The sequence below is a fragment of the Rhodamnia argentea genome, chromosome 9 (assembly GCF_020921035.1).
Source record: "Rhodamnia argentea isolate NSW1041297 chromosome 9, ASM2092103v1, whole genome shotgun sequence".
Classification (NCBI taxonomy): domain Eukaryota; kingdom Viridiplantae; phylum Streptophyta; class Magnoliopsida; order Myrtales; family Myrtaceae; genus Rhodamnia; species Rhodamnia argentea.
Genome location: NC_063158.1, coordinates 10444762 through 10466718, shown reverse-complemented (window position 1 = coordinate 10466718; position 21957 = coordinate 10444762). Strand labels below are relative to the sequence as shown.

The following is a 21957-nucleotide window of genomic DNA, read 5'->3' as shown; positions in this document are numbered from 1 at the left end:
AAACACGTTAAAAAAATACTCCTTTTTTTTATGATACAGCGCCCGAGAGCCTGCGGTGCTCGATGCTACAGTGCATAAGATGTGGAGGGCCGAGGGCCCCTACTCTTGCTCGGCGGACTGCCGAGCGAGGGGGAGCCCCCCCGCAGGAGGCGAAGGGTCCCCTCGCTCGCTCGGCGGGTGGGCTGCGAGCGAGCCCCACTCGGCACCCCAACTACGGAGCGAGGCCCTAATTTGTAAATATTTTTTTAAAAAAATAATTTCGTAAATATTTTTTTAAAAAAAATAAATTGGAAAAAAACCCTCCATCTTCCCGTTCAGCTAGATGTGCCCACTTTCTTATTATATTTGCAATTTTGCATAAGGAAGAATGGAGAATTCAAAGAAACAGACCCATTGTTCTTTTTCAAAGAAAATGAACGAAGAAGGTTCCCATTGCTGCCTACCCACGGAAGGGAAAAAGTGTCAAAGGAGTTTTAAATAAGCGTATTTCTTTTGCGTGCTTATTATGTCTTGATCTAAATTCTTATTTTTGGGAAGTAGGCATATTTCTTTTACTTCTCATGTATACACAATTCAATATCTTTGAAACGTGTTTGCACACCTGCTTATTTAGATATTATTTTTTATCATAAAAAAGGGGAGATTTTTAGGAAAAATCCCTTATGATGTTTTGAAAATGACAAAATAATCAAAGGCTACTTATATATTTATTGATTGAGTAAAATCGGGTGAAAGATACACAAGTTGTTATGCAGATGTCGTATTAACATAATGTTTGAAAGATTTGAATTCTCTGTCAATGGTTAACAAGGCATTGAGCGTAGATGTATTTACAAGCTAGATGTACCTGAATAGAATGTGAACAAACTTAAAACAAGAAGTTCGGTAAAGCACGAAAGGCCCTTGAATAGGTGAACAGCAAGGTAGAGTCATGATTGTCAATACGCATGGAGGGACCAGAAGATAGAAGCTCAAATGATGCACGTGAGAAGAGAAGTTCATATTGACCTTAGTTGGATGTTCGGACTCAAGAAAAGAGTATCACCTGTCTATTTCTAAAGGGGCTGAATCATGTTATCCATATTAAGTAAAATGTCACTTGTTGAGAAAACCTTCTTCTAAATATTTTAATTCTGATAAAATTATCATTTATCTTGTAGAATCTTGTAAATGTTGTGTCACTCCCCGTGTCCTTTTGGCGCGCCAACATCCCTCTTTCCTTTACTTCTCCCGGGATCGACACATCGATAAACTTAATGTAATGCGATATGTACATGCGGAAGCAATGCAACACCCAAACAATAAAATTAAATAGAATGACTTTAGTAGACAAGGAGATTTTCATAACATAAGGAGACGAACATTCTTACAACGCATAGAAGCAAAATACATAAGGATACGAGGGAGACGATAAGCTTGGGAAAAAAAGGCTCCCACAAAATATTCGACAACTAAGGGTAGGCGTTCTACGAAACCATATCCATCACCAGGATGTACCAAAAGTAAGGGACCCTATTCTAGTCTTCAGCCGCACCATTTTTCGGTGGTGGCACATCTTCCAAGTTATACTCCATTGGCTCTTCGGCGTCCTCCACCTCCATCGGCTCGATGTCCGGGTCCACAACTTCTCCACCCCAGGGCGGGCACTCGACAAGGTCCAACTCTATGGGGTCTCCTTGCTCTTCCTCGTCGTAGAGCCCGCCATAGATTTGGAGAGGTCCGCCCCTTCCTTCTTCAGCTCCCTTAGTCCAAGCCAAAAAGGTATGCTCCTCCCAAGCTCCACCTCCTACGTCTATCCATACGGTGGTAAAGTTCCTATATTACACCCTACCATCGCCTATCACATATTTCGTCACTATTCGATCGATCCGTCTCGGTATCCCAAAAAGTGACGGCGGCAACTTCAGGGTTGGTGGTCCGAAAAGTGGGTCCCACGAAGGGGTGAGATACAATCCCAGTAATGTGGATCTAAGCCGACCCTAGGGTATGGTACCTCCGAGCTAATCAAACTAAGACAAATAACCAAGCACTCGCAGACGACCTAAATCAATATAAAATCAATCCAAGCTGCAACACATAATTTCTAAATCCAGAAATCAAAGCTTCTATACTATGGAACTTTAGACTTAGGCACTCCGGCAAATTAGTCACATGTGGGAATCAATTTCGGACAATCAAATTCCAAGCCCGCGTAACCACGCATCGATCAACCTACTACGGTCTCAATATTCGGGCCCGCGTAATAACGCATCGGGCAATCCTTACACATCTTAATAAGTTCAATTCATAGACCCGCGTAACCACGCATCGGGTTAGTCCCGCGTTTAACGCATCGGGACGAGCACGGACCCCGCGTTTAACGCATCAGGGTATGAGTGCATACAGATATGTCATAGTAATATACGATCGGCTATGAACCCCGCGTGTAATGCTTCGAGGTACCAGTACACATAATTTCACATCCAAAGACTTTCATTAATAAACTTCATGATCAAGTATAATAAATAAAACTCAATTCCACTACAATTGATCGCGCTACTTAATACATGGTTCCGCGCATCACAATTTTAGCCGATTCCCACATTGACATTTTCAGAGTTCGCATATCAAATTAAAGTACTATGACACACTCTTAATGCACCACTTCCATTCAGCCCCCTTTTAGTCACATAACACCTCATTTTGTTCCAATCAAGTTCCCACCAGTCCGGCACGCATTCTAACGTATAACACCCCATCACAATCACAATCACATGGCCGAATATTATAGCCCCCGAGTTCGTAATTTCCCACAATTAAAGCAATGTTAACAACTAACATAACAACTAGCACGATTTGCGTCCAAATGTTACCTAACTCGCATCCATCGTGCAACATTCGATCCACACCATTTTAGGCCCTCACTACATCCCCAATTCAGCCACAAACATGTTCATTCATCACCCTAAAATTTCGAGCCACAACAGGTCAAAAAATTCCAGAACCGGTCCCTCTAATTCACGCCCAAAATAGCCCACACATCATCCTAATCCACAAGCTAACAAGCCCCTTAGTATTCCATAATCCTAAGGAAGGATTAGAGCCACTTACAAGTCCTTTTTGGTGAAGAAAAGTAGGCGATCAAGCCTCCACCGTGAGCGACCAGAATCTGCCCAAGATGTCCCCTTCGGTTCAAGCAAGAAAACAACAACTTTAGTCCATGAAATCCTCCCAAAATCCACCCACGAACCTTACTCGAACTACCCTAGAAGATTATGGCAAAACTCTAGCTCCTTACCTTCAAATGGGGAGCAAAACCGGTGAACAGCCCTTCCTCTAAACCCGCTGCACCGATGTCCAAAGAGGGAAAGAGATATGGTTCGGTGGTAGCGGCTCATGGTGGTTCACGATCAAGAGGGGGAAGGAGAGGAGGTGGCGGTGGCTACGGCTCCTTGTGGCCGTCGGGGGAGGGGCGCCGAGGGGGAGTCGAGCGAGTGAGGGAGAGATGAGAGATGAGAGTGAGTTTGGGTGAAAGTGAAAATGGAAGTGAGGGAGTGAGATGGGGTGAGTTTCGGCCAGCCATAAGTGAGGGAGAGAGAGTGTGTGATTTGAGGTGACTAGCTCTTATTCAAGAGTGACAAGATAGTGGGGTTGGTATATGACATGAATAGTATTAGTTAGTATGGGGTTTTTGGGGAATTTGGGATTTTAATGAGTCTTGGGACTTGGACATTCAAGAACACTTTTCCCTCTCCATTTCTTTGACATTTTCGGCTGAAGTGAGGGGTTAGGTGAAGTGGCCGAATTTCCTTCGCGGTCCCTCAAGGTGCTGAACGAAAATTCGAGACCGAAGTGCACTTTTTGCTTCGCGGTTTGATCTCTACTTTTTTCGACTCATACTGGCGATATAAAATCCTTATTAACTCTGGTGAGGCGACGTCCAATTTATTTGCATTGGAATTCTCAAATACCCGGCCGCCAATTTCGAAGTTCACTTCGCGCTCAAAATTAGCCGATCGTAATTTCGGTGCATCTCGGATCGACGGCCGGCTCTCGGGAGCTATGTGTATCGACCCGTGATTTTTATCACGTTTAAGAATTATTCGGACCACGGCGATCCTGGTTGTCATGTAATCGCGAGGAAAACCGCGATTCCTGGCGGGGCGCAATCGTCGGGAATCGATTCGGGGTCATCCACAAATCATGCTATGGTCTAACGGAATCACCTGCGGTCCAATTGCACAACACTAGCAGTTTGTTCTAACACTAATCTTAGATCGACTCGCATGGCCTAGAATGTACCCTCGGTGATCCTTATGGTCGGGATACTAGTCCGCGACCGAGTTCTTTAGTCCGCGTACTATCCCATTTAGCCATTCCCCTTTGGTCGGTCGTCTCTAGAGCGATCAATTCCGAGTGAGATTCTTGAAATACATCGATGCTCATTTTATTCATAAACTTCGAAATGGGGTCGGAATTCAGAATGTCACATGTTGTAAGTGTTTTATCATAGGTGTAACACATGAATGGAGAAACTTATATTGATCCAAATTGATGCTCGGGCTCAAGATAAAGTCATCGCATTGTATTCTGAAGAAGTTGAATCGTATTATTCAGATTGAGTAGAATATCACTTAAGAAGATTCCACTATCACCTTTGGAAAAGACTTATGTGCAAGCATCAACAAGGACTTTATCGAGCTTATATTCGGTGTTCTAATCTGTTCAAATTCAAGAGATCGCTTCTACTTCTGAAGTCTGTCTCTAAAAATTGTTCAAATTCTGCGATACTCTATTTTCAAATTCTGAAGACCCACATTTGGCAACTTGAGATATGGCTAAATTATTTATGGAAGTTTCTGTCACAACTTGTCCTCAGACGGTGGGGTCTGAGATGCGGCGAGGCTAATGGATTGCCGATTCCTAATTTTTCAAGAAATGAGTGGATGGACTTCGACGCGGTTCCTCTCAGGCCCATACCAAATAGAGACGGGAGGATTTTTATACCGAGTTCGACTTTAGTGTGGTCGGGTGACATATGTAATGTGTACATGCCAATGGATTCGCCACCAAGCTGTTTTTGGAGGGTAGATTGGGAACCCTACCAAGTGGTTGGGAAAATTCACTCGGTTCTAAGAAATCGGTGAAAAGGGTGCGGGGACTTAGTTACGCCGGTGTTTCCATTGACATTATTTCGGTACTTAAGTTGAGTGTTTTTTTAACTAAGATTTTCATGCATATGTCTTAGGGTAAGGAAAGCCCTAACGTATAAGAGTTCATGCAAATGGGAGTATCTAGCCTATCAATCGCAATCGGTGAAAATAAATGTACAAATCAAGGAAGTAGGGACGTGCGGATAAATCACATCAAATCACAACATGGCACGCCTAGTGAAGTCCTAAAGGCTTTGACTGCATGAGTGCATCTTCAACATATGAAAAAAGACCGAATAATTTCATTTTTCAGCGCTTGTTTATTCTCGATAAGACAACGAGTAAGGCTGACGGATCATTCTTAAAGGATTTGACTCCAAATCAAGACCCCTGGCTTTCCTAGGTTTGCTCGATCCGTTTTGTGCCGGAATTTAGATGGCACAAACCTCTTCTTAACAATAACTCGCTCATCACAACTCATCACCGAATAATTTCTAAAGCAATATAATGTTTCAGCAAAATAGAGTCGATCTCAACTGCGCATTGCCTCTACTTATCCAACTTTATATCGGTAGCTCATCAAATTGTAGATATAATATGAAAAAATCCTTGGATTCCTTCTCCTATCATATCTAGTCCTATCATAACTAGAAATTCGGACAACTAAACGCAACCTTGATGTTGGGTTTTAGGGGACAAGGTAAAGGGAAAAAAGAAAGAAAAGGATAAATCCGAACTGTCTAATGGCTCTTGTGCTGAGGCGTCAACCGTGTAAGAGGTAACTCTAAGATGTAACTTAAGAAAATCCCAATCCAAGAGTTGATATGCACCTTCCAACTTTGAAGTAACTATTGTGAGACATTCATACAAAAGAATCAGAATTTTCCGTACAATATTTTATCTAAAATCCTTGTGTGTCTTTTCAGCCCTCTTTCAAACAGTTTTTGAGGTAAAAGAGCGAACCTGCACTATGCCCCATCTGGGAAAAGGATTTCAACAAATTCGTAGATAATTTCATTTAATTAAAGCATTAGCTGAAACGCTAATTGTTTAATCCAAAAATCTTTATTTACTTGTTTTTATCTAAAAGAGATGAATTGATTGAATTCTTCATTATGTTTTAGCACTCCCCCGGAGATCTGTTTGTTGTAAATAGGTTTTCGGTGTGTAACGTGAGGATCTTCAAGTATTTCTCCATTTCGACCAAAAAAAGAAGAAGTAGTATTTCTCCGGGGAAGACCACTCGTTAATTATTACTTTCTGTGCATTTTTTAGGTCGGCTACAGAACTGCAAAAGTCAAACATGTGTTGGAAAATTCTCGGGGATCCCCGGGTTTTCAAGGCTTGGTTATTGAATATTTTAAGAAGAGGTTAGACCAGCAACTTGTTGAGGGTGAACCAGCAATGTCTACGACCACAACAGGAAGTAATCCTGCCAATTCGTCGAAAAAAAGCTTGATCGACCTTCAAGTACATAGCCACGGTGACCTTCGCTGCGGCCTTCACGTTGCCCGGAGGTTGTAACAACGACGGACCTGACCAAGGGATGGCGACTCTCGCTGGCGGGGCAGCTTTCCAAGCCTTTGTGATACGAAACATTACAGCGTTCGGTTTCTCAATCCTGGCACTATATTTTCAACTCGTATTAAGTTTTGTGAGCAATTGCTTCCAGGAAAGATATGCCTGATTCGCAAGAAATTACATTGTGGTTGCGATAATCGAGATGGTGCTAGCCTTTGCTTGTGGTACGCATGTGGTATTGACCAGAACCATCGGGCTTGGAATCTTTACTTATGTCCTGGGTGGATGTCTCATGATTATGATCTCCATTGTTGGTTTCCTTGAGCCCGAAGCTGAATTAGCTTGGGCACCTAGCTCTTTCAGGAGGTACATCCGAAACTTATTATTCGATTACGGGATCCTCCAGGAAAGCTACTGACAAGTTGGGCTGGTTTTTTCAGTCCCGCGACTTTGTGCTCGGGAAATGTTCTTAGTGCTTTGTCAGCCGTCGAGTTCGAGCACTTCCACGTCAGCTGTCGGATCTAGGACCTGTCAACGTCGACCCATTGGATTGAGCGTTGAGCTTAAGACGAGTGGAGCGCGACAAGTAAAAGCCAAGAGGGTTAGCAGTTGCTGAGAAATCGTATGTTGAGCTGCCAAGTTGGTATTGTTTTGCTGATTGCCGTTAGGCTGCAAGGAAAGCGTTGGATTTTGTGGAATTTTGAACTTTAAATAATGCTAACTCAGTTTAATTTGCTTTTACCGTTAATTGCAATTACTCCACTTCCCCCGATCATTCTTCAACGCAGTAGTTAGGTAACAAAAGGTTTTTTCAAAGAGAGGCGTATCCGTGTATGATATTTTTCTTGTCCAGCATTTCTCTTCGGTGTATCTGTAGTAAGACTCTACGCCGTTTATAGACTCCGTTGATCTGATTATTCGATCGTTATATGTTTGAAGAAGTTCCGTCAATTCGCAAAAATCAAGTTACTGGTGATTTACTAACATCAAATTGATTTGTCGGTTCTTAAATTCTTTCAAATTTTACAGGTAGACAGGGTAGAGGTTAATAAACTTTCGACGTCCTAGTGAAATTATCAACCTCAAATTGGGAATGCCATCTTTCCGGATAATATCAGAACTCTCAAAGAAAATCAAATGACGGATTGGGTCTCAAAGGCCCACAGACGAAACGGGCTCTATGGTACTTTCCCTCCAATCCCCCGAAAATCTTGTTGGATCTCACATGTTCCGAGACCTGTTTTTCATGTAATACTAGAAAGAAAAAGAAAAAGAAAATAAAAAAAAAAACACATCATCGAATGATTAGGTACACAAGGCCAAGAATGTATCACACCATATCAACCTATAAAAATTCAATTGCCCGCTCGAGCCAGAAACAATAATTCCACTTCGTCTTTCGTGTTGGTGCGTGGAATAAATGCATCACTCGCTAATGCACGGAGAGAAGCAGCGGCCGATCCTCGAACAGTCTACCCATTCTTCGATACAAGCGCTGAACCCATGGGGTCGTCAAACTACTAAAAGCCGTTCCTGTTGCCCCGTTCTTCGCTGATGCCGCATCATCCACCAAGTAAGGTAATATATATTTTTCCATGTCGGCGAGAGAGATCTGGAGATGGCCCCCAGAGACATTGATGAATTTGACTTTCCCGGCTTCATCCAACGTCCTCAATCCAATCCAGTCCTCGACGTAAAGCTCGGTCTGCAGGAAATGCATCGCTTAGATACATTCCTCTTTTTTACCCATTGAACTAATGGTGAAAGGACTCAAATTGTGGCATTAAGGGTGAAAGCATGTTATGACGAAACTTACACCACAGCGACAACACCATATCGCAATATGTTCTTTCACCGATTCTGTTTCGTCCATTTTTCTAATGTAAATGCAATTTTCCTTAGATTATCAACTCCCAAAAGCGAATGCACTATAGTCAAATGAAGATCATAAATCACTGCCAAAATGCAATCGCAGACCGTGTCTTGGATGTACACCCACGCCATAAGATTGTAGGGGAAGAGGTCGGTAAAGATTATGCTTTCATAATCCTCAGTATTACTTTCAACATGGTTAATCAACATATATAAGGCTTAGAAAATGCTTCACCTTGATCTCTGTAGTATTTCTTGGGTGGCCGTACAAGGCGCAAAAGAAAATGGTTAAAACCACAAAAAAATTTCAAACTAGTACACCTATGACAAATTTATCCACGTACTAATTTTTTGACCACCAAAAACTTCAAATTAATACACCCGTAATAAATTTACCCCAAATTAATATTTTGACCACAAAAAACCCAAACTGGTACACATGTCACAAATTAACCCTCCGTTAGTATCCGTTAAATTTGATTAATACCACGAAAACTCCTAAACCGATACAATTGTGACAAACGGGGGATAAAAATCTCAAACCGGTACACTCATCAACCATCACATGTTACCTAACTCAACAATTTAACGGTAAAATTTAACAAAAGCTAACAGAGAGTAAATTTGTCACAAGTATACCGGTTTGGGGCTTTTGGTGGTGAAAAAATTAATTTGAAAAAAATTTATCACAAATGTACCAGTTTGAGATTTTCTTAATATCAACCCAAAAGAAAACACAGTTACTTCCAGAAATTCTGTAAATTCCAAAATAGCTCAAATAATTTCATCGACATCCTGCAGAAAAATAGCTCAACACCAGGAGGATCCTTTCAAAATGCATGCTTTCTAAACAACAAGGACATTCTACCGTAGCACAAATAATTTACCACTGATTTTCAGTGACCATCACTATTCCCCTAGGTTCTGTTCCGAGAGCATTGCTGGTTAATGTTAATGACACTGATAACTGCATTTCAAGGTACTACTGCTAAGGTGCTTTGAAACTTTAAATTCATTTGTCATAAAGATTTGGTTTCTTGATGATGGCAAAAGCCAACAAATCATTATTCAATGACAAACTATCAAATGATAATGCCGTGTCCAATCAACAAAAGAATTACCTCCTGTGCAGGCAAAATAGTATCAAAAGTTCCATCTGGATAGTATCCGAACCAGGATGTTTCCTTTGGTTCTAACACGGTGTCTTGCTCAAACTAGAGGGAAATAAAGTGTGTTAGCATCATAAAGCTCTAAACGACAAGTCCAAAATCAAAAACACTGTACAAAACTCACCATTATAAGGACCAGGTTCTGCAAGCTAGCAAATCTTTCCTTGTAGGTTGAGTTTCTGTGATCCACGTGCTCATTGTTTAAGTTTGGGAGAAACTTACAACCTTTTAGATATTTAGCAAGGTCCTGCAGAAACGAAAAGCAATTCACACCATGCTTAATTGAAAGAACATTCAGACTTTGTAACACAATAGCAAGTGAAATGAGGTTTCGCATCGAGAAAAATGGCTAGCAAATCAAACACATAAGCTAAAAAAAGGAAATCATGAACATATGCATAGCTCCTATCTTATACAAAAAGTACTATGGACCGTACCTAGTTAGGCATGGTTATGAAAAACATTTCAGTAGATAATACAGTGAGATGAGCAAAATTAGGACCCTCAAGAAGATATACACGAAAAATCATCCCATCTAAATAATTGCTCTCTTAACACAGAATCGTACTCACAGTCGGAATCTTCACGTAACCGGCGGGTGCCAAGTGCTCCTGTGATTGTATTAGGGTTCCCACACAAATCAAGAAGATGCGGTTAAACAGTAACATGTGAAAGAAGAGAAACAATTAGTTTGGCGCAATATTTCTATAGTGGATGTATAAAGAAGCTAGTTGTTGATGGTGCGGAAAAAGTAGTCTGGATAAGACTGAGCAACATTATTCTTAGGTGTCAATATAACAAAAAGGTAATGCAAAACAAAATATGACTAGGAAGACAAAGCAAAACCTGGACATAGGCAGAGTAGACCCCTAGTAGCTCGATCAAATAGTCCACAAGAACGCAGAAGACACCAGACTGTAAAAGAAGGAAAAAAAAAACAAACTGCATTTATATAAGCAAAGTTCAACCCCCTTGAGACCTCAACCAAGAGAAAGCTAGAGAATGACCTATCCTAATGCCAAATCAATCTAAAAACATGCCAGAAACGCATGTCAACCTTACCCTAAGAGAAACGTTCTCCATCCTAAACTGGGAGATTAGTCATATTTGCAAATAATAGGAAAGACTTGAAAAAATAATTTTTTATTGCCCTTGTCATGTACAATTCTACCGGAAAGAACTACTCTCAAATAGTCAAACAGATTATCTCTTCATCGACTATATCAACTTACCAAGAAGTCTTTCGCATCCTGCGTCAGGATACTTAACTTTCTCGCTTACAAGATCGCAACAGAACGAGCTTCCTTTTCGCTGCTAATAATAGGTTAAAAGAGTGGACCAAACAAAAAAGGAATGGACAACTTACTCCACAAAACGGTATAGACGCAATTCCAGCATGGACACCTGCCAGTGATATGAAGTTCTTCACCTGCTCCACGAACAGAGAAACAAGCTTGCGTTGTTAGAACAGTTAAGAAAGGCACTCTGGAGAAGGAATTTTGCTTCGTAATGATTGGAATGATGAGGATCAAAGAATTTAAGAGAATGACTCGCTACTTGGTAATTGAATAACAGAGCAAGTTGAAAATTTTCAGAGAGGTACTGGGGTCAAAGTAAAGAAACAGAACCACGGAAACAAGCCTCCTCTATCGTCCACTTATCCAAAAAATACACAAGTGGAAAGCACACATAACTTCACTCTTTTCTTTATTCCTGTCTTTCTTTTCCTTTTTTCCTGAATATGCAAAAAAGAAGAGACCAAGTTTTCTTTGCCGCAGGTCAACTAACATTTTACTTTCCATTATAAATTATACGTGACATGATATGGAACCATACTATGACAACACTTTTCCTCTTTTACCATCTGCACTTCCATCAAATGTATCGCAAATTTCAATCCAGGTGAGAGCATATAAGAAAATGTCTTTTTTGCTGGTTAAGCAGTAGGAAACTTTGTTCCCCTGCCAATAATATCAAAAAGGACCACAGCGTCAAGAAGGTAGGTTAGCAAATTATCCCTTATATTAGGTAGTGTAGCAAGAAAGAACTTAGCAGAGTCTGCACCTGATTTAATTTGTGACATCACGTTGCCCCATGTCTGCAGTTTAGGGAAATATTTGCTACAAATCATTGAGAAGTCTGACTAGTGGCGAAGGAAAAATGTCATAAGGACCAAGTTCCATCCAAAGTTATCCAAACATCTCACTGGTCGGTGGGACATGGAATTAGCGCAGAAATGTGCTAAAGACCCGTTGAAATGCACAACCATAAAGTAAACATCAAAAGGCTTGTGATCTGCAATTTCTGCGTCGTCCTTAAAAGCTGACATTCCCATGTGGACCCATTTTTCTTCTGAAATATATTAGGTAATTAATCTTTTTACAGCATGGAAATCATTCCAGTCAATTATTCCTGCCTAAACATTCGTCAAGATATTTGTTCCTCTTCACTTTATATACTGTTCTGAGAGGGAAGAGGGAAGACATACAGGATATAGTAGCAAGAGAAACTTCAGTGTATGAAGACAGATGAAGCAGCTTCAGATGAGTTATGCCAACATAAAACGTTCTTAATCTAGCCCCACAGTATTACTAGCACAGCTCAACGTACTAGAAAGAGGTTGATTTTAAAAGGCCAATGACTGCACTCAAGTATTACTTCTAGGATCAAAGTAAAATTTGCAGAAATTTACACCATAGTGGCACAGCTTGACAAAGGGTCATTCTGCAACATGGAATCTCGTTTCACTGTTTAAAAATGTGACTCTCTCAAAGTTTTATATTTCGACATCTCTAAGAAAACATTAGAAGAGAAAGAGATTCTATGCATTATCTCAAAAGTTGGGCAGTAGTAGAATATATAAGACTCGTGAAAGGAAAACCGGGGAAAAAATCTATGAACAATATAAAATGATTCACATGTTTTCAACTCAATATCGAAAAGAAAGAACACATGACATGAAACTGTTTAATTCACTCTGTGTAGAACTTTATCTCACCGGAGGTGCTCCATCACAAAATTCAACAACGCCTCGACCAATCATGGCGCCCTGTGAGACGGCAGGTAAGTTGCAATGAGGGTAGACATATAACTCTAACCATGAATATGAGAAACTAGGTATACGGCAACAGAACAAAGACATCAACAAGAATTCACAGATTACAGCATGGTCTATTATCCATCCGTCACTTATTAAGCTAACTGTGCTGTCAATAAACTACATCGATACAGTACGTTGGTTATGTTGCCTAAGAATTACTGGATTACAACATAGAAAGGCATAGACTAGACATAAAGAGTAGAAGATTGCAGCATCTAAACCACATGTTTATCACTAAATAATGGCTACTATAACGTCAATGTAAAAATTTTAAAAGCATTTGACACTTTAGAGAAACATGAAGTTTCCCACAAGGAAACCACCTTGAACTCCTTCACTACCCCAATATCTCAATTATAGATTTTGTTTTAACTAAAATTGGAGTTTATAAGACGTAATTATCAACATCCTCTCTTTCCTAACATGTTGTAAACTCATTGAAATTACGGATGATGAAGAATTAAGTCCTGTGCTAACAGTTCAAGTCAGATAATTTTTACATTTCTTAGACCAAGTACTTCAAAAACGTTAGTTACTCACTTAACAAACCGATTCACTTAATTATTAATCCAATCAAAACTCATAAATCAGAAGAGATTGACTGATTAACAAATTATATAGCCAAAACATACTGTCCAAAGACCAATACGAAGAGAGACTTCGCTTCATATAAAAGACTTTTTCGCATACTAATTGTATATTCTGATTCCGGATATAACCCATAGCCCCAGTGGTGATAGAGATTTTAGTAAGAAACCATCATTCTAGTTCTCTTTCCAGCAAGCTTACATCTCAGAGATGCTAACCTAGTCATGTTTCCTGGGAATTGACCGGGCTCTAGTTCTTTGATGCTGTCAATGTAAATAGCTCACTCACTCAACTGACAGCAGCAGATTTTCTCTCGCATCAAAAAAAGAATCACAAACTTCTCAATATGCTCAATTTCGAGTCCAATTGAATTACGGTTTTGGTAGATCTAACAAATTCCCCACTTGTCTATGACTATAACACAGAATCTGCAGAATGGCTCCATCTACATGAGGGAATGCAAAGTTAGGGACTTAAAATTTGGTTAAGATTGACATTCAATGTCATTACCTGAGAAAGCCCGACTAAATTGTAGCCATCGCTAAGTTTGCTCATGTTCTTCACCTGTGGTATCGAAATTTTTCCAGTAAAAGTGAATTTTCGGTACCAGAAGACAATATATCTCACCAGAAACTGTCCACACCTTCTCACAAGCAATGGCAGTCTGAAAGGCAAGGAACATAACAGATTGTCAAGGATTGTCAGATACAAATCATTATGGAAAACAACAATAGCCATATGACAACTTACCTGCTCTAGGATTGACATAGTCCAGGAGTCCCATGCACCGTCTCCTATTTCACTACAAAGTAAGAGATAGTGGAAAGAGTAAATGGACAAAAATAAGTCCATTTTGCAATGAAATTTAAAAAGGTTAACCATGGCACCAATGTGGGAGAAAAGTCTAGACCAAGATGCAAAAGAAAAGGTTTAGTTAAACAAAATAACCCACTGACGAATGCAGTTTTGCCGTTAACAAAGAAATCAGTACTACATACACAAATGTTGTCGCGGTGGTTCAGATAGGACCTAATTGCCAATTCCACGAACAGATATAAATGTAGCTAATGCTCCATAGAGGTACAAATTCAGAACATCAGAAGAATCGTCTTCAGAGCGAGTATATGAACATCATTCTAAAGGTAATATGTTTGAAACTTCCCAAAGCATAGGAAAATAAGGAAAAAGAATATGCATCGATTAACTGTTGGAGCCTCAAGCAAGCAGTTTCCTTGGCAAAGCATCCAATTAACAATTGATTCAGACAAAACAGTGTTTCAAAAGGTAATATGAAAAATATCTATGTGAAGCTGAATCTTGAAAATGTAGATTCAAAGAAAGCAACCATACATGCAGTGGCCTTCAGAACCGGACCAGTTGCTTAAGAGCTCTGTGAAGTGTGTGACTCCTTTGGAGCTGCACTTGTCGCTAATACCTGATGCAAACAACTCATGAACATCATTTTGTTTAAAGGAAATGTCAACTGAGGTAACTACCAAGATCAACATGTACAACAGTGCAGTGTGGACCACCGGCGCTCATTTTCCACAAACTCTCAAACATCTCGCTCCTATGACAATGGAGCCTAAGACACGTCTTAGCAGAGCAACATGTACGGCACACATTTCTGGAGAATTGTTCATCCAAGAAATGGACGAGGTCAAGAATGATTTTCAGTGTCCCTCAATCCCTGGTGTGCATCCTTAGCATGCAATTTAAGTAGTTGTCTTTAATCATGTTAGACAATCCGTTAATTGTAAAAGTCTAAGCTGTAACGAAATGGGCTAAACATATATCTGTAGCAAATGACTAAAAACTCCCCCTCGAGTAAACATTGGTCCTTACACCTGCAAGACAGGCTGTGGACGGAACCACATTTACAAAATGACTGGCGATACATGAAAATGAGCATAATAACAGGTTTTAACAAGCTAAAGAAAATTGAGAGGGAGTGTCGGGATTCGAAGCCCTGATACCATGTTAGACAAATTGTCCCTCCCAAAAGTCTACGATGTAAAGAACATCAACATCAGCATCACCTTTATCCCAAACTAGTCGGGGTCGGCGGTTGATGAACCCAAAAATAAATAAAATAAAAGCAAGACAGATTGAGGGAAAAGAAATAATTATATAAAAATTAAAATATATAAATATATATAGGGGAAAAGGACTAAAAGGACAGTCCGGAATATAGAAATTCTGCCCCTCCATAATGCTAATAGCTTTCCTCCACTTCATCCTAAGACAAATCATACGCCAATCTATTTCTCACTTCATTAAATCTTGTTTTACTACTTTCCCCTAGGTAAGTTTCGACCGACCTCTTCCTTTCTTCATGTCATGCTCTTGGTAACAAACTTCTGTTTTTACCGGAGCATCTAGGGATCTTCGAAGAATATGCCCAAACTATCTCAATCTATGTTCTCTCATCTTTTCCGCCACCAAGATTACTACACCAACTTTTCGTCGAATATCTTCATTTCTTGTCTCATCCATTCTTGTATGACCACATATCCACCTTAACATCCTCATTTATGCTACTCCCATTTTATGCTCATGTCACCACCGTATCGTCCAACATTTAGTTTTGCATAGCATTACGGGCTTTATTGTTGTTCTATAAAATTTTCCTTTTTAGCCTAAGAGGGATTTTGCGATCACACAAAAACTCTGATGCACTACGCCATTTCATCCAACCTACTCTGATTCTATGGCTTACATCCTCATCAATCTCTCCCCCTTTTTTGCAATATTGATCCCGGATATCTAAAAGCATTTTTCTTGGGTACCTCCCGTCCGAGCATATTCGGGGATTCTTGATCTCCTCCTCTTGCCATGTCGAACTCACACTTCATGTATTCAGTCTTACTTTGACTTAACGTAAATCCTTTAGACTCCAACGTGCTTCTCCATAATTCTAATTTAATGCCAATCCTAGTCCTGGTCTCATCAATAAGCACAAATATCATCTGCAAATAGCATACACCACGGCACCTCATCTTGGATATCTTTTGTTAGTTCATCTATAACTAGGGCAAAGAGATAAGGACTCAAAGCAGAAGCTTGATGTAAGCCTACTGTGATTGGAAAATAACTTGATGTGCCATTACAAGCCTTCACACAGGTAGCAACACCATCACACATATCCTTGATTGCCTATACATACTTTGAAGGTACTTTTTTCTTCTCAAGAACTCACCACAGAACTTTTCTTGGAACCCTATCATACGCCTTCTTGAGATCAATAAACACCACATGTAGGTCATTCTTCTTTTCTCGATATCTCTCTATCAATTGTCGTATCAAGAAGATAGCCTACGTGGTAAATCTTTCAGGCATAAATCCAAATTGAGTTACGTAGACCTTGGTCCCTATTCTTAAACGATGCTCAATAACTCTCTCCCACAACTTCATTGTATGGCTCATAAGCTTAATGCCTCTATAGTTGGAGCAATTATGGATATCCCCCTTGTTCTTGTAGATAGGCACAAGCATACTCTTCCTCCATTCATCGGGCATCTTATTAGTTTGGAGAATCTTATTAAAGAGGTTAGACAACCAACTTATTGCCACGTCCCCTAAGCATCTCCACACTTCAATAGGGACACCATATGCTCTAATTTTATGCACAAACCTTATGTTTAGATCATCAGAAGCGTCCTCCATATCCACCTCACTTCTATCGCTCTCTCCATTAAAAAGCTTATTAAAATAGCTCATCCACCTTTCCTTAACTTCTGCATCTCTTACTAAGAGTTTTTTACTTTCATCCTTAATGCATCTAACCCGTGTCAAGCCTTTACTTTTCTTATCCCTTATCTTTACAATCCTATAGATACCTTTTCCTCCCTCTTTGCTCCCAAGTTTTTTGTACATATCGGAGAAAACCATGCCTCCGGCCTCTCGCACAGCTTTCTTGGCATTTTTTCTCGCCAATCTGAACTTTTGCAAATTCTCTTCATTAGGACATTTATGCAAACATTTGAATCGCTCCTTCTTCTATTTAATTGCCTCCTGCACCTCTTCATTCCACCACCAAGTTTCCTTTGTTTGATGTCTGTTCCCTCTACTTTCCCCTAACACCCCTCTTGCCACTCTCGGGATGCAATTAGACACCTCGTTCCACATCATATTGACTTCGCCCTCTAGTTGCCACGGTCCTTCCCGAAGCATTTTTTCCTTGAAATCTATTTGTTTTTCCTCTTTTAACTTTCACCATCTTATTCCCGGGGTTCTAAGCACTACTCTACATTTTCCTTACGATGTAAGGGAATGGGCCAAAAATTTATTTATAGCATGTGACTTAACAAATCACAATCGCATTTTTTTTCAGAAAGAGGGAAGTTGGATGCAAATGGATTCATGACAACCTCACACTGCACAAAATTTCTCGGAAGAGCAAGACAGTCACAACTTCAAGGCTACATTCCTGTTCTTCTAATGAAAAAGGCACTAACTATATCAGTACAAACAGTGAGGATAGAGAAAGAACTACTATGTAAAAACTAGGTAGAGTAAGGAAATGACAATGATGAAGGGGCATTTTAAATCTCCGAAAGCATAATTAGATTAAGCCCCAAAATGACTCATTGCCAGCGTATGGAAGCACAATTTGTCCTGGGACTACATTTTTCCCCCTTCATAGTCACAGAATTTTATAACCAAGTGGTGAAAACACGTATCAGAAAGAACATGAACAGCATGCTGTGTACCACCAAGCTCAAATTCCCAATCGACACCAACAGCGCCTTCCAAGAAGTAAACCAAACGTGAAAAACAAAACAACTTAGTTGAGGACCAAATCGAGAAAGAAAGCAGAGTCCAAATCCTATAGCACGTGATACCACCAACAACTCATACTTGACTCCAAGTAGCACTGAAGCAAATAAATCAGCGAACACAAGGTAGGCATGGCAAAGACCCCCACTCACCCAACGACAGAACAGAACGATTTCAGAACCAAGAAGAACCAAAACGCAAACGGGCACTAAGGAACACGTTCAAAGGAGAAAGTGAGAGAATTCACCGTGGAAGACCACGAAAGGGATGGACTGCGTCACCGGTGCCAGAGTGAAAGCCAGTAAGTAGACAGCGCCGAGGATGGTGATCAGTGGGTACGACGCCATTGAAGAGAGGAAGACGGAAGGAAAGAAGGAGACGAAGAATGGAGAGGCTCTACTTGGGTAACGAGTGATCGTTGACAAGCATCGGAAATTTTCAAGAAACTAACGTTCTTTGATATTGTCGGCAGCGTCTGCGTAAATGAGAGAGGGAGAGTGGATCGATAGGTGTGGAATCGAAACGGAAGCGCCAACTACCTTTCCAACTGCTGACAAGATCCTCAGACTCGTGCTCGGGCCGTTGCGTCCGGATGGAGATAAAGCCAAAAATGGAAGAAAACCATGATGACCTTTCTTCCTTTTGCCCAAAAAGATCATGGCACCAACGACAAGATCATGGCAATTGGTTACTGCGTTAAGAACCAAAAATTCATGTCACAGAAAATGAATTGTTCTTCAATCACTCGGGAACCCGAAGAATAATGATATCCTTGCTTTAAGTGTTCATTTATATAGGGCTAATGCCACGAGAAATCTCAAATTGGTATATTCGTACCATATTAAGTCTAAATTTATGACCAAAAAAAAAAAAAAGTCTAAATTGATTTTTGCATAGTCAAAAATTTCAAACTTGTACATCGTGCCATGTTTACCTTGAACTAATATTCATGTTACGATAAATTTTAAATTGGTGCACCATTGTCATATTTACCTCAAACTAATTTTTGTGTCCCATGAAATCTCAATCACTAAAATCTTATATTGGAAAAATGCTAAATTTTCCCTAAGAGCTTGTTAGAATCCCTAATATTTTGTAACCAGTAGTTTGGTGTATATTTGGAAAAATTGCACCAATTTTGGATTTTTGTAGCGTGAAAATTAATTTGAGGTAAATATGGCATGAATCTATCGCTTTAAAATTTTTCACAATACAAAAATTAGTTTGAGATAAATATGGCACGAGTAAATCCTCGAAGGCCCAAATAACTCAATATTCTCTCATGAACTGTTTGTGTCAATGAATTTGTTCCATCCAAAATTTTAGATAATGGGTGTAATTCAAAAAAAGATCAGTTCGGAATTTGTTCTAGTATTAACCCATTTATATATTGTGGACTTGTGGTACACGTATTTTGACTTATTTTGATGCACAACACTAAACTTTAATACAACATCAATATTGACATATAAATTTGCAAAATAGTGCTTAATTGCTTTTAAAAATCGAACAGCACTTGAAATATTGATTGGAATAAAAAATGCCCTTTTTAAATGCGCTTAACTTCATGCAAACAATGATGGACAGTTGTTAACGACACTGACTAAGAAAAGTTAGAAGCTAGTTAAATATTTCTTATTATTAATTGCTCAACACTTTCTCTAATTCTATGCTCCAGCGCACCAAGACACGGGACCGGTCTAGTGCAGAATCTCTACCATGGGAACCGTGGGATCAAAGGGGATTCAGTTCTGACCACCCATCGTTTAAAATAAGATTAATATCATGAAAACCTTAAATTAATATACAGATGATATATTTACTCTAAATTAATTTTTTGACGACCAAAAATCCTCAAACTAGTACACATATGAAAAATTTACCAAATGTACATATGTGACAAATGGTGCACCCGTCAATTGCACGTGTCATCTAATTCAATAATTTGATAATAAAACTTAACGGGAACTAATTGAGGGTAAATTTTTCACAAGTATACCAATTTGAGATTTTTGTTGATACAGAAATTGATTTAGGTAAATTTGTTGTGTATACGTTTAGGGTTATTCTGTATTTATTCTTAAAATATTAGGGACTTATTACCTATTAAATCGGCTACCAATACTAACTTATTACCATTTTTTTGTCTAAAACTTATTGGCGTTTAAGTTTACTCACTCACGATAAGATTATCAAGTTTTGCTAGATTTGGTGAGGCCTAGCCTCAATCGGGGCCCGTGACGGCTCTCTTGGCCTTGCGCGAGGCCGGCGACGGCCGACTTGGCCTCGACCAAGGCCGGTGTGAGTTCACCCGGCCTCACCAAATCAGGCGAGGCCGGGGACACCTGGCCGACCATCGGCTGCGGCCGTGGTTGGCAATCGGTCGAAGGAGAAGAGGGGATACTTAAAAAAATAAAAATAAAAAATAAAAAAGGCGAAAAAGGGAAAAATATTTAAAAAGTAATTAAAAATAAATTTTATCCGAAAAAATTGAAAAAATAGATAAAAAATGAAAAGAAAGCAAAAAGAAAAAAAAATTAAAAAGAAAAACTAGTTGAAAGAGAGGAGGAACGAAAAGTATGGAAAATGTTTTTCTCTCTCTCAAAAGAGGAAAACATTTTCCTCACTTTTAAAGGAATTTTTTCCATAGGGAGAAAATATTTTCCGGGACTAGCTAATTTTCCACCTCCCAATTATCGAAAAATACGAAAAATATTTTTTGAAAAGTTATTTTTCGCAAAACAAACGAAGCCTTAGAAATCACAAACCGTGTCGGACACATCCGGAAACACATTGACCGCGTGTCGAACGAGCCGGACAGGCACTTGACTCGCGTGTCCGGCTCCGGTGTGACACACCGCCACGCCCGGAAAAGCTTCTGCAAATTTTGAAGTTTTAAGGGGCAAAAGTGTCAGTCCACCAAATCCCAACACGGTAACACCTAATCTGCCCTAGCTCTCACCTCCTGAGTCTTGGGACGCCCGATCCTCCCTTCCCCAAAGCTCTTGAATCGTCTCCCTCGTCTCTCTTCTTCTGAAAGCTGCTGCTTGATTTCATCCCCGTTTTAGACTCTTATGCCTGAGCTCTCTCTCTCTCTCTCTCTCTCTCTTCACGGCTTTTCTGTGGACTTGCTACGTGCCGGTAATAAATGTTGATGCAAGATCGAATTCATCAAAAGACTCTGACGTGCAGTTGGAACAGAAATACAAATTCTATACCCTGTAAATCTTCTGTTGGAAAATGCTCGATTTTGGCGATTTGAACAGTCGAGCCTCTTTTCTTTCTGATGCGTTCTGGTGATGCCGAGTCAACTTTGCATAAAGCTTCTTCAACACCAAAATTAAAATATATAGTCAATTAGCGATTCTGGTGTGATTACTGATTAGTACTGCTTGTTCTTTCAAACTTCTCTTTCATGTATATTGATCACACAAAAGATGGAGCAATTGCTTGTTTGGGATATTGTTTGGTACTTAGAGTTCGATCTTACGTTAGGCTGCCGCTCGCTTCTTGCGCTTCCGACTTTCTGATTTACTCTTTTCCAATTTTTTTTTTTTTTATTATCTGTCCTTAGTCATCAGAGAACTCGAGTTGTAGAGCAGAAGATACAAGAAGGAAATAACTGGAGTTGACGACTGCGGCTATTGAAAACTCGCTGGGCGAGGTAAAGGGGGTCTAGTCTAATTGAGATTTCTATGAAAATTGTTGGTGAATCAGTACCTATTAGTGATATAAACATTTGCTGTTGTGATGGTCTGAGTATGAGTCTATACTTTATCATGTATATAAAAATACA

The 21957-nt window shown here is 39.8% G+C and overlaps 1 protein-coding gene across 3 annotated transcripts in view; it reads right to left on the bottom strand.

Annotated features, from left to right (window-relative positions):
* LOC125316731 (palmitoyl-protein thioesterase 1-like) overlaps positions 1-18725 on the bottom strand; it is a 41837-nt gene extending 23112 nt beyond the window's left edge. Inside the window, exons 1-12 of one of the 3 annotated variants that reach the window (XM_048285890.1) lie at positions 18409-18722; positions 14733-14817; positions 14133-14184; positions 14026-14046; positions 13893-13946; positions 12693-12743; positions 11061-11123; positions 10541-10609; positions 10267-10305; positions 9819-9941; positions 9647-9739; positions 8063-8358 (exon numbers count right to left, since the gene is read on the bottom strand). In XM_048285890.1, the coding sequence (XP_048141847.1) occupies positions 8086-8358; positions 9647-9739; positions 9819-9941; positions 10267-10305; positions 10541-10609; positions 11061-11123; positions 12693-12743; positions 13893-13946; positions 14026-14046; positions 14133-14184; positions 14733-14817; positions 18409-18508 (1023 nt within the window). In that variant the 5' untranslated portion in view covers positions 18509-18722 and the 3' untranslated portion in view covers positions 8063-8085. Of the gene's footprint in view, positions 1-8024; positions 8359-9646; positions 9740-9818; positions 9942-10266; positions 10306-10540; positions 10610-11060; positions 11124-12692; positions 12744-13892; positions 13947-14025; positions 14047-14132; positions 14185-14732; positions 14818-18408 lie in introns of those variants that run through there. The other 2 variants (XM_048285889.1, XM_048285891.1) reach the window with 2 other exon arrangements.
* Between the last annotated feature and the right edge of the window lie 3232 nt (positions 18726-21957).